Here is a 13838-nt window from a genome sequence, read left to right on the forward strand (position 1 = left end):
AATCCACTTTTGGATCACTTTTTAGAAGTGCTAGCATCGGAGATATGTCATGAACACGTCTCTACTAGGCATAAGTGGAGTTAATTGACGCTAAAAAGCGGTGGTGGACAGGGATGGAATGAAGCTCCATTAAAATCTTCTGCTCAATTAGGTCACATCATGGGTCAATTTCATCATTTTTGTATACGTGGGACGTGTCACACCTTGAACTACAGGCGTGATAGCAACAGGAAAGGTTGTGTCCGTCTCATCTGGGGAAATTGCGCTATCCGGGCCTTGTGTGCATCGGAATTGTACGGCAACTTATAGTGACGCTGTGACAAATCGAGATAAGAAGAAGGGTGCCTTTTTAAGATGTCTTGTAGATTTCGTAGTCAACTAATAAAAATAAAGGTAGCAACAAGCGAAGTAATCCGCTCGGAAAGCTGATTAGACTAGATCCCATGCTTATATTAGAAACTACTGGTTCTCGGAACGTTTTCAAATGAATGTACGCTGACCATCAGATGAAATGATATAGAAGATAAACACCAACTGGGGCCACGTGGGGAAGGCCACGACGTAAAATTCTGACTTACAACTCTAAAAAAAAACCCACATCTACCGTGTTAGTTGCGTCAGAAAAAAACTAATGATGTAGGACATTATGTCAAGGATCGTAATCTGACATGATGCCATTTGTGTGGATTTTCATAGCTTCTGTATGTGGGTTGGATTGCAGATGCAAATCTTAACTGGCGACTAATTGTTTCAGATGGAGGACCCATTTTTTATCGCTGGACCTCTATCCTAGCCTAGTAGATTGATGAGACAAAATATGTAAGCATATGCTTTGTGGAATATTGAGGCTAGTTGGCATTAATTAACGCAAAATCCAAACAATTAAACCGCGTGCATTATCGTTTTAATTATATTTTTTCTTAGACCTAAGTGGCCTTTCGATACATACACACAGAGACATTATTTTATGATTGAAAAAAACAGAAATTAACGTCCTTTATGTCCCATTTCAGGATGCATTCGGGCTGTGGCCGGAGCCTCGCCAAGCTCAACTACTTCGGCCATCGATGACTTCAAATGCCCCGAGCAGTTTGGCTATTATGCAGATACAATTGACTGCTCGAAGTACTTTGTCTGTGTATTTGGAGACCCGCTTCACGAAAGCTGTACAGGCGGGCTATATTTCAGCGTTGAGCTGCAGACCTGTGACTGGCCAAGAAATGTACAATGCTCTACAGCCGGAAATAATCCATTGACTACTAACAATTCTAACCCCGAATCGAAAAAAAAAGAAGGTTCATCCATTGACAAAAAGGCTGAGAGCGCTGTCCTTTCCTTGACAAGCACTCACAAGAAATCCTCAACCAGACCCATTGGTGAGCTCCCTTCTATAGCTATACATAGGTGCTTTTAATTCAAATCGCTCTATATTCCTTCTATATTTTATTTTCATCACTTTATGATCAACTCTGATTTTCTACCCTTTAGGTTCGACAACATCGGCTCCGTCAACAACTTTGCGGCCTTCGATCATTCGCGACTTCCAATCGCTATACGAGGACATCATCTCTGGCAACAGCTCCTCGGCCAAGGAGGTTTCGCCGCCGCTGTCGAACGCGTACGACCCGCAACAACCCGAATACGATGAAGCTGTGCCACCCGTCGTCGACTCAGAGGGCGGAATCCACATCTCGGACGCAGGTAAAGCCTTCGGTAGCAGCAGCCTCGCTTCGAGGACTACTTCCTCCTCCAAGTTGACCTCTCCGCGTTGGAGTAAGGTCTCGTCCGCGAGACTCCGCTCGCTCGACGTCGAGAAAGACCAAAGGATTGACATCGACAAGCGATTTGGCAGCGCCACCTACTTAGGTCCGTACCACGACTTCGGGACTGGTGAGATTCGCGACCACAAATAGGACGAGTGTTCTCCCGTCTCGTCGACGACAACAACATCCATCAGCACCGCCACTATTCGAATTGCCCCGCTCGCTTGTAGCAGTAATATCCACAACAACAGCAGCAGTAAAAGATGATTTCGCAATGCGCGTAACTGCCACTACACTTCTGATAAACTGACTCCAAAAAAACAGTACTAAAAAAAGAAAAATTGCAAACTAAGCTAATTGAATGACTGGGTTTGACCGCTTCGCTTGATTTTGCGTCACGTGTAAAAATAGCGTGCAGCACAACGTAAAAAAGACGAATACAACTGCATCCCCCATCTCAAAAGCATTATCTACGCGTTCGACAGTCTTGAAATCGGTCGAAGTGTAGTGACTAAATGCGTGCAGCGATCGGCCTCGAGCAGGTCGCTGTCCAATGCTAAAGTATATGTCCCGTGTCGTGTGTCACGTGCTGCATGGTATCCAGCGATACCTAAAGTCTGAATGATGATTAAACTATGTCCTAATATTTGGCGTCTAAAATAATCTACATAACGTTCGTCCGAAATCCGGGTGGTGTTAAGCGTTCGCTGTGCCGCAAACGTTCGTCGCGTAAACCGGTCTATTATTATTTGAGTGTCTATCTTCTCCTTGATCGAGATCCGCCAATCCACTGATTCGCGTCCTGCGTTCTGAACAAAGCAGCACCAGGCATGTGTGTTACTGCATTATAGTTCCAATTACTGTGCTCGTTTCAAGCGTCCTCTGTGTACAGGGTAATTATTATAAGCTGGGAAAGGTTCATGACAACGAGGAAATTGCTACCCGTGAGTCTCTTTTCTATTCCAGCTGATCTGTGCTCTGGATACGTCCGTTTTTATGTCCTGTGTCAATGGCTTCCGGTTGGATTTCGTCCAGTTTATGTTTTATCAGTCATGGTCTTATTTTTTTTTTTTCATTAACCATCTATCAACCTAAGCGAGACGTTCGCATGCATTAGTTTTTGCACCAACAATCGTCCGTACCAAGCATCCATTGTTACTACCGTAAGATACAAGCGCACAGATGATACGCCATTTAACTATAATTTAAATATATCAAGCTCTTTAGGAAATCTTCTTAAGTAAACTGCTGTTCTTAACTAGAGAAGATGAATATTGCCAATCCTCAGAGTAAACAAATTTCAAAGCCCTATTAAATGTGCATCTGCTTATGATACGTAATTGAATTGAAGACCTCACTTATTAGAAATCACCCACGCTAAATAAAAATAATTAGTCGTGTTACTAAATTGCTTGACTAAAACATCAATCAAAAAAACAGTTAGGTAGCTTATACAGCTTCAATAAATCACAGCTAAAAAGTAACGAAGTAAACAAATGCACGAACTTCGAACACATCCGTCAGACGGACACGAATAGATTTAAGGTTATGACCAATTAGAGTATAGTCGACATAAACTCACTGCTACTTATTTGTTCTTATTCGGCCGAAACTATGGATTCGTGTGATCTTGCTTTACGTGCCTAAAATCGGGCGTAAATCAGGTCGACCTGATAAGATCATTTCACCTCCAATCGTTACCGGACCGGGCCGATCTGGCCGCGCGCGTAACCTCAATCACCAAGAAGACGTGAGTGTGTTTGTTCGACCCCTTCAGTACGAAAAGAAAATTTCGAACGATGGCGGCCCGCCAATCTACTATGCGGACAAAGCGGAAAATCCCTCGAAAGAAATTGTTCTTGTTAGCTACCCACGTGATGGCCGCTATAGAGAGTTAGCGGTTTATGAGCCGCCTCAGGTAAGGAACTGTGTCAAACATTATGAAAATGGCTTCTTAAGTTGTATGTAATGTTGCTATGGTGACCATTACGAACAAGTAAGCTGTCTTACTCTCGTAAAATGGGTTTGAATTAGACTGGTAGCATGTGATGTTTATCGTTTGCTTATTTAGAATAAAAGTGATTTGTGATAATATAGATACGAGGTAACGATTGCTCTACCTCTACGATTTTTCTCTTTGTAATATTGGTTTATATGGCTGGTGTTTCAACTCTAATCCTAACCTTAGCGACTTCACCATGTTAAGGTGAAATTGCTATGTTGTACTCCCGACTGCTTTACACGGTTGTTCCTCATATATCGTATCGTTTTGTCTAGAGCAAAACCTTCGTGTTTAAGCACCTCTAACAGAGGCTATTGACACTTGCTAGTTGCGTATTTTCTCTAGCGGCCTACGGTAACTAATTGAATGCTGGTCAATATACCTGTACCTGGGTCACAGGACAGATATCAACTTATTCAAGAAGCCATAGCACGTGTCGCATAGTTAGAATGTCGCATACAGGTGTCACTCTTTTTACTAACACTTTATGGGTTTTACATTGTTCATTGAATCCACCTCTAATGATGACGATACAAATCGACATCTTGCAGACGTCCCAGCGCCAGATCTACACTTACACGAACCGTAACCAGCGCTACTACGCTCCGCAGCCTAAGACACCCTCGTACAACTTCCCCAACGATCTGCTGCGAGCTCCACCCAGGCTTTCTGAGCCACCTAAAGTCGTAACGTCCTCACCTGTATCCCGAGTTCAGGACACGCGATACTTCAACTTCAACACGTTCACACCAGCCCCACCGCCTCCACCCCGCTACGTGCCACCCGTGGGTTCTCACCCTCTACTGACTACTAGCATCGTTTACAGACAACGCACAGACTAAGCATCCCAAGACATTTTCTGAAAATTTTTTCGAGTAATAAGTATCTGTTTTGCATTGCATTATTCTGCTATATACATACGACAATCATACGATTAAATGGGGGTTTATTTTGATTTTTTGTAATAGGATGGCTGTGATCATGTGGTCAATTTCCCGGGAACATTTTTCATGCCTAGCATTGTTTGACATATTTATTGAATGTATATGATCGATGTCGAGCAGGCGCTTCCTGAGGTCGTTACTGCACCCGCAGTTCGAGCAGTTGCAGTGACATCTCCCTCGAATCAACCGGTGCAATCGCTTGGTGGACTACATAGCTCCCAAGTGTCACATTCATCGCCGACTTCACATCACACCTCGCATGAGGAGGACGTCGATCAGGAGGATTACGATGACTATGGCTCATACGAAGATTATCAGAGTAATAACCCCCCCTTGACGACGCACCGACCTTTGCCACCCCCGCCAACAAGTACCTCAACGACAACAACACCACGACCGGCCACGCGAAGAACGACCCGCCCATATCGGCCTCCCGTGCAGACTAGCACATCTGCGCCCTCTGTAAGTACATGCCGTTACGAATATATCTTGTATTTGTTGGATAAAGCTCAGGCCATTCATGTGCTGTAGGATCCATGGAGGTAGAAATGAACTGCGGGTGTTATGTAGTAAACGCCAGATAACGCTAACAGTTAGCGCTTGAAATTGGCGGTCTTTAGAGGGTAGAGTTGCATATATTTAGTAGAATATAGTGTATAAGACCATAACTAGTTTTTAATGACAGAAGCCTCTTATATATACCACAGCTGAAATTTGGTGCCTACTTCATGACTGTGAGCAAGAAGATGGTGTATGTATGCATGTATAGTAAAACTTAAAATATTTTTATTGCTACTTCTATTAACTGCAGGAAAGGATGTATTGCAGTAGATGTAATCGCTTTGTTTATCCCGAGACAAAACGGGAAGTGTGTCTCAGCTAATATTTTTGCTATCAGAAATAGAAAATTAATTGCAAGCTTTCTATACGATCATTCATAACAGCCCACAACAAATATAGTGGATGTTTATAACAAAGAAATCAACAAACTGAACGAGCCAGATTTAAACATATCGACGGTGAGCTTCCTCAATGAAAGAACGCTACACCGTCAGATTTTAGCCTATTCTCCTCAATGACAGGTGCCATAGGAGAAGTCTGTTAAGTAAATAAACATCAAAGAAAGGAAATTAACGAACTTCACTTACAAGTTATCTGTTAGTAATTGGCCAAGGACTGTCAAGATCCACTCTTTGTCATTCGTTGTTTTCCTTCTTATCTTTAAAAATATTCACAAATGTCACTGTGGGATGAGCCGCTTGGTTTGACACGGCCATCATAACGTGAGGTAGATACTCTACTGTGAAGAGATTTTTCTTAAATTCGCTCTTTTTTTTTTGCCTTGTTTTAAAGGTCGTTAGCTTTCCACGTGTCCAACCTAAATCGCATATACAATAAATAGATACTTCTAAAAGAAACTCATTGATAGCTCTAGCTTAATCACGAAGTCAGCGAGCTTCTTCTAATATTTTTTTAGGTTTTCCTATTATCGGGGTGTCAGCTTTACACTTTTGATCCTGCTTTCCATAGTATCTAACCATCTGAATAAATTGACACTTTCGACTATGACTTAGTAATTATTTTATTGACAAACTATAATTATTTATTTATAGCCGTTTCAGCTGCGACTAGGAATCTGTTGATAACTGAAGACAATTTTCAACTAAGATATCAAGTGTCTTTTTCAAACAATACACTTAATCAACAAATTAGCGGCAATCATCTTCTGGTCGAACCGGAGTACGTCGTCCTGTTACTAGGCCGCCTGGTCCTCCGACGACGTCTAGGCCGGCTTTCCGTCCCCAAAACGTCTACCCGACGCCAGTACCTTACGAAACAGCAGCAAAGTGCTCGCGAGATACTTGTCGCCTACCCGACTGTAACTGCGCTGGATCAGAGATTCCCGGTGGATTATTACCAAAGGAGGTACCTCAGGTGGTCCTGCTTACGTTCGACGATGCCGTGAACGACCTCAACAAGGATCATTACAGAGATATCTTCGATAGCGGCCGTAAGAATCCGAATGGATGTCCAATCCGGGGGACATTCTATGTTTCACACGAATGGACTGATTACGGCCAAGTTCAGAACCTCTACTCGAAGGGCCACGAGATGGCCTCGCATACGGTCACGTAAGTCGCTATAGAACGAGTGCGGTCCCCAAATTCTTGAATATTTCAATTGAATTTTCGCAGGCGCCCCCACAGGCATATTGAACATCTTTAATAATAATCACTTCTCAAAACTAACATTACACCTATCCCTGGATTTATTAACGTGCTTTCACAGTCATAGCTTTGGTGAAAAGTTCTCCGAGCAGCAGTGGTTCAAGGAAGTTGCTGGCCAGCGTGAGATTCTCCATCTATATGGGGGCGTGAAGCTCGAAGACGTTCGAGGCATGCGGGCCCCTTTTTTGCAAATTGGAGGTAACAAGCAGTTCAAAATGCTTCACGAATACAACTTCACCTACGATTCGTCCATGCCTGTCTTCGAAAATAACCCTCCCTATTGGCCATACACATTGGATTATGCCATGTCGCACGAATGCATGATTACTCCGTGCCCCAGCAAAAGTTTTCCAGGCGTCTGGGAAGTTGGCATGGTGATGTGGGTCGACCTTCGAGGAGGCCGTTGTTCAATGGGTGACGCCTGCTCGAATCCGCCTGATGACGACGGCGTCCACAAGGTTCTCATGAAGAATTTCAACAGACATTACAAAGGCAATCGGGCGCCTTTTAACCTGTTCTATCATTCGGCTTGGTTCAATACCGAACATCACAAAAAAGGCTTCCTACGATTCCTCGATGAAATTCTTTCTAAGGTATACATTCGGACATTTTGCTCATAAATTTTTCTTGGGAGCAATTAGAATTAGTTACTATGACGACTACTAGTAACTGAATGGAACTAATTTAATTATTTAGGCACACTTATAGTGGTGACTTTATCCCATTCTATCTGCGACGCCCAAATTTCATTTACAATAGTAACATGGCGGATTAACTTCCACGATATCAGGGAGACGTCTGGCTGATCACCAATACGCAACTGATCGATTGGATCCGCCATCCTACGTCTAACTCGCACATCAACTCGTTTACGCCATGGCAATGTAATTATAGTGATCGACCAGGATTATGTCATCATCCTACGACGTGTTCACTGCTATACAAAGGCGGAGTCCGTTACATGAAGACTTGCCAACCGTGTCCCGATGTCTACCCGTGGGTTGGAAATACCGGATATGGAGGAAAGGGTGCCAAGTAGGCCACACTCGAAAGTTATCATATTGTTAATATATCATATAGTACAGACGGTTAATTGTGTGTTGCCCGTAAAACATGATTAATCGTAGCCAGGTAAGCACAAGAAAAGGAAACCCTAACGCGTCGACGCTAGTAGACACGATTGAACTAGGCGGACACAACCTTAGACGCCGATAAATAAGCAAACCTCCTTTTAGAAGTTCATCTATCACGCAAACATAAACAGGCAGATGAACATTGATACAATCAACGCTCGTTCGATTCATTCATTTAATTACTCTGTATCTAGTTTTGCGCCATTTAAATTTTTTTCCGTTCTGTAGCGCCGCATGCGCTTTTTTTTGGCATTCCGTTTCCTCGAACGATTTGCTTGAACAAACGTCGTTATAGGTAATTAGAAATACTTGCAATCTACCTATTCACACGAACATGTGCGCTAGAGACTCCAATATGTCGGCGCCAAAGACTGCTAGCGACATGTGGGAAACCTGATAAGGCCTATTTGAACACGAGTTCTTGATTTACCTCTGTACTAAAAGAAATTATCCATGTCCAGAGGCAGTAGACCAACATATAGCGACGTATTGTTCCAATCAAAGCTGGGTCGTTTAAAGATAGAAAAGGCTTTCCTTTTCCTTGAAGGGTAGAAATAAGCTGTGATTTAGCGACGAAGTATTTTCAGGAGGTCGTTTCGTAAAAACCAACTAACAACAAGCGTGGGCCATAAGTATTTTATAATTTTATAATACTGAATAATAACCGTGATAATATCCCCCACCCCCCCCCCCTCTATCTATAATAATCATTCTAACAATTATATCAGATCAACAAATTAACAACAGACAACCAAGTTACAGCCAAACAGATATCTGCAGGACGTACTGGTATAATAGAAGCAAGATCGGTGCGATTTGTTGGGCACACAATCAAGAGACGCCAAACGCCAAACAACAAGGCTGTGCAGGACGACAAACCTGCGTACAAAGGTTATTCAGTTTTGCACGGACACTGCGTCGAGTTCATTGCAAGACGATGGAGGACTTCTTGACAGCTGGTCAATTGTGCGCATTGAACGCCCAAGGGAAAGACGAACGAATCAAAAAACACTTGCGATTTGACCAGAAGGAAAACTTGACAAATGACCTAAAGTAGATCATCTATTACAACCCGCACCGGTACTATGTCTGATCGATCGCTGCGCCATAGAAGTTCATTTGAATATTATTATAATTAGTGATCATTATTATTGTTATTATGATATTTAAAGTGGAATATTGACGTGTGTGTAATGTTAATGTTATGATGAAATGCTAGTGGGAGTGTTATCAGTATAATAATATGTAGTGTTTGCGAGCATACGAGACGCCTTGGCCGAAACCTTTTTCTACCTGAAAAGTATAGGATGCTTATGAACTCGAAGTTCTGTTTGAGAGACCTTCACTTTGGCAAGCACTCATCATCAACCAACATATGTCAGGGACGGCTTACACATTTTACGTGAATGGCGATGGCTATTTTTTTTTTTTTTTTTGTTAAATCAGAATGCTAGAGCCGTCCTCTGAGAAGTTCACATAGGCCACTGTGTTGTTCTTCGATTTAATTTTCGCATGACACCTTAGTAACGTATTTATATTATCAGCCTGAAGCTCTAGAGATCCTTTCGAAAACAATCATTATTTCAAAATAGCTTGTTGAAGAACGTTAGTTGTCAGGCTAGTTGCCCCAGCTGACGATGCGATGCAGGACTAGTTAAAGAAAGCCTTTCTGCTACTGATCCTACTGTAATGTTAAGATAATTTGAGATTACGCATTATTATATAAGTGTTGCTAAAAATAGTAATAATGACTATTATATAATATGGCGCGTACGTGGCAGTCTGGCTGCCTCATCAGTAGTACTAAAAATAATATGAGGAGTAACACCTAACTGACCGACAATGTTCACCATAACGGCAGGATTCTTCATTATGAATTAACATTGCTCATTGGATACGTTCATATGAGTACACGTCATAATCGCCTGGCGGAACATGCCTGATCTGTAACTAGCGCAAATTCAGCAATTCGTATAATCTGCTTTTTGCTTATCTAAAAGCACTTATTGTTAGCTCAACTTAAACTTTCACACGGAATTCAAGATACTTCATACCTTTGTTAAGAAGGTTCAGACAATGCAGATCAAGCGTGGCCCCGACCGTGGAGGATAGAGAAAACACGCTGGCGGTTCCTCAAAATATATGCGTGTTAAGTTTTAGTTAAAGTCCGATTGTCCAAGCCGTATTCTAAATGTCCTCGTAAAAATTAAGCTAGTTAAAAATAATCTTGGAACTCCCTCAAAGACCTTACAAATTCTACCTGCAGAACCCATATCATTCGTTGTATTATGCAGAAAGTTCGCTACCGTTTAATAACAGCTGTATGATGTTGTCCTTGATCTTTTAGACAAATCTGTGTGCACCCCATTAAAATTAAGCCTTTCGTGTGTTTTACGGCCCCTTAGATAGCTTGCATTTGAAACGATACCACTAATACTTACATTCACAGCGTATCGGATGCGTGTCGGCGTTCACTAGACAATAAGGACATTTCAAGCAACACAGGATATAGTTAGTATTGTTTGCTATCCCCCACCTTTTGTCGAATTTCATATTATATCATTGTTATTATTCGACAACTCAAATACTGAAGGTAACTCTTATCGTAATTGACTTATACCGTCCGGGCTATGTATTCGAATTGTCGGATTTTCATTCTCACGATTTACTAACAATATGCCGTCAGCGAAACACGACGCCAGTGGGTTAATCGAAATACAGACAGGTGCTGAGGAGTGTTATATTCATATGCATTCGAATAGAATATACGGAAAAGGGCAGTAAACAGGTTAAGATGTCGAGTGAACCCAGGCAGGTGAACTTAGGTCAGTTGGGTCTGCGACAGTCTATGACGCTAGACTTTTAAACAGGCTAAATGAAGGCCAAGCCTAAAACACGTTGAAACATATGCCGAACAAAATGACTATCCCGACTGGTACTCACTCGGTGATACAGACCACTTTACCTACAACGAAATTCAAATCTAGTTACTGCTGCACAGAAAGAAATGTCCCCGCCGCATTACTGATATTTGCCAAAAACACCTCGGCTGTATTGATATCTACGTAGGCTAGCAGCGCCTTAGCCCAGCTACCGTACGACATGTTCATCGATTTGAAAAATGGCGCCATTTTTTAAAACGCGCTTTTCAAAAGTGTAACAACACGCATGTGTGGAAAGAAGCAGTTTGCGAGTCAAAAATCCACGAACGCTTCGGCCTGCTCAGTTCGCCTGATCTTCTTCGGTGGCCGCCAATGAAAACGCCAGACACGAGACTGTCAGCAGAGCTGAGATATGAATCTGAAGAAGTTTTCACTATTGCAATCTCTGCTATTCGCTGCGATAAGGCAGATGTGTGCCGATAGCTCAATACAATTCAACGATTGTACAGCGCCCCTTTACAAACATACAATCGCACATGGTGCCTAGATTACTCATACGTTTCGGAAATACTCGAATCATTCTAAAGTACTTGGATCTAGTGAGGTCGTCGCTGCCGCCCCGCCGCTTCGCAGGATATTGACAGTATTGGGAAACGAGTAAAATTAGGGTAGGGAGATACGTTCATATCGCACAGAATATTTTCTAGCGGCCACGCAGATATGCATGAAATTATTACCTTAGTAAATTGCTGTATGTTTTTGACGAAATTACACTTATTGCAATAATTAGTGCGGTCGCTGTATAAACACTGGTGATTTGTTACACAGTTTTACAAACAAAACGGCTCAAGAAAAAACGATCGATGTTATAGTCTGACGTAGCGTTCGCCATAGAGACGGCTATATATCGGCGATATATCAGGGGAGGTTGATTAAATAGAAAATCCTTGCCAGTTGATTGACGAGACACATTAACAAATACATCTCGTGCAAGGGGCGTGGCGTTATATCGTTACCAAGTATCCTCGCCCAGAACCAATGCTAGAATTAAGATGTAAATACCATTCAGAGCAAATTGTAAATAGATAAAATATTGATAGTGAAGTTTGTGATGCGTTAAGAACAGCACAATTGTTCGTTCCGTTTGTTCATTCGACTACAAACAGGAAATAAGAATAAAAACCCATGTCTACGCATAAGAACTGTTTGTCTTCCAGCGGCCAAACGAATGTCAATTTATCATTGATTAGATGCCTAGCGTAGAACTTACCTCAACGATAACATAATGACCCTGTCTTCTTTCTTCTACACAGTATTCATCAAGCGATAAGTGCGTTTTTAATGACGTTTGAAAATGTGTATCAACTTATTGTTTAAGTCATCCTATTTTCGCGGCGAAAATAATGTCAATATACCTGTCGTGCTGCATTGATAACACTTGCCGTTTGCCCAAAGTGGGTTTCCATTGCACCCTGGCTGCTGTGTAATAGTACTCGTTTACTAGACAAACTTGGTCGTATTGAAGCGTACACAATAGCTTTCCGTTCCCCGGCTATTCTACCAGTTCATACATTGTAACCTCTAAACTTACCTAGTAATCACGTAGTTGATGAAAAACTTTATACCTTTAAACGTTTTCCATCATCGAATTATGGGTTTTCATATTTGATGAAGATCACATTATTAAGACTCTAACCGTTCCTACGACGGCAAGCTTGGTCATAGGAAATATCAAACAAATGGCAGATTTGTATTATGATTATTGGTCATAGTTTTGATTTGAGGGATCATTACTAAATGTTATTGTTGTTATTACTACCAATGAGCCGGCTGTATGTTGCAGCATGGTATATGTTAGGGGTTCTTTGCTCATTGCTACGAATAGCTAAAAATAGCTAATGATGATGATGCTAAGGCCAATGAGAGAGTGATTTTCTTGTCCAGGAATAAATGTAGGACCTTCAAATCAAAAACATATAACATCTTTATGGATACCTAGCTTACTTTTCCTCCCATACACCAACGTAATTACTAATTCATTGTAGCCACTGATGATCACCGGGCACCATAATACAATTACCCGTTTGCCCTGGCTATTAAAGCTACGCTAGACAGCCAAGTCGTGCGACATCAGTTGAAGTAACAGTCGGCCCGTTTATGTGTTTAGTGTTTCACACATCGACGTCATCCACCTTTTCTTTCGCTAAACCGTTTATACTTAATATTGAGGAAAATATACTATAATAAATTTAATATTGCTAAACTGTGTAATCCGTGACGCTGTACAACGATGACTAGATTGTGAAATGCAGACTTTGGCAAAGTCTGCATTCTCTCATGCATGATTTCTCGGAATCGTGCGATACATGCACACTCGCGCTCATCGGGATTGCGTCGATAAATGTCAACATGCTTTGGTACGTCAATAGGGTTTAGTTGAACGTGTATCAAGTTTTTTTCCGTAAACTTTGCATCTTCAGCATATCAAGGGCTAGTGGAAATGTCGCTGTTATAAGCTCAGAACAAAGATTCAAGTTAATTTGGGATGTGTGAAATGAGATGTGAAAGCCGTACAAATAGATACCAATTTATTGTACAGCCTCACATAGCTTTCTATTCCACAGGTATTTCTATGATTTTGAACCAGGTATACTGTCTGATTAAAAAGTTCATCAAGGTTGATGGGATCGATTTGCGTGAACAAGAGCTAGTTTGCCGAAGCTACAGTAAAATCGTGTGGATGATAACCTGTGTGAAGCTGTGACTGACGTCGCATCACAATGCAAAAGGTAGCGTCGAAGCGTTACGGCGCGATTGAAAACGGTAGACGACCGATTCTGGATAATTTTACTGAATTGGATTACAGGGACCTTTGACTATGGACAC

The 13838-nt window shown here is 41.8% G+C and overlaps 1 protein-coding gene across 3 annotated transcripts in view; it reads left to right on the forward strand.

Moving 5' to 3' along the window:
* LOC111248685 (uncharacterized) overlaps positions 1-12154 on the forward strand; it is a 166750-nt gene extending 154596 nt beyond the window's left edge. Inside the window, exons 2-9 of one of the 3 annotated variants that reach the window (XM_022801436.2) lie at positions 1014-1376; positions 1489-1890; positions 3428-3681; positions 4317-4550; positions 4830-5171; positions 6423-6841; positions 6999-7530; positions 7728-12154. In XM_022801436.2, coding sequence (XP_022657171.1) covers positions 1014-1376; positions 1489-1890; positions 3428-3681; positions 4317-4550; positions 4830-5171; positions 6423-6841; positions 6999-7530; positions 7728-7976 — 2795 coding nt within the window. In that variant the 3' untranslated portion in view covers positions 7977-12154. The remainder of the gene's footprint in view (positions 1-1013; positions 1377-1488; positions 1891-3427; positions 3682-4316; positions 4551-4829; positions 5172-6422; positions 6842-6998; positions 7531-7727) is intronic. The other 2 variants (XM_022801438.2, XM_022801439.2) reach the window with 2 other exon arrangements.
* The last annotated feature ends 1684 nt before the right edge of the window (positions 12155-13838 follow it).

The sequence above is a fragment of the Varroa destructor genome, unplaced genomic scaffold (assembly GCF_002443255.2).
Source record: "Varroa destructor unplaced genomic scaffold, Vdes_3.0 BEIS01000004.1, whole genome shotgun sequence".
NCBI classification, from domain to species: Eukaryota; Metazoa; Arthropoda; class Arachnida; order Mesostigmata; family Varroidae; genus Varroa; species Varroa destructor.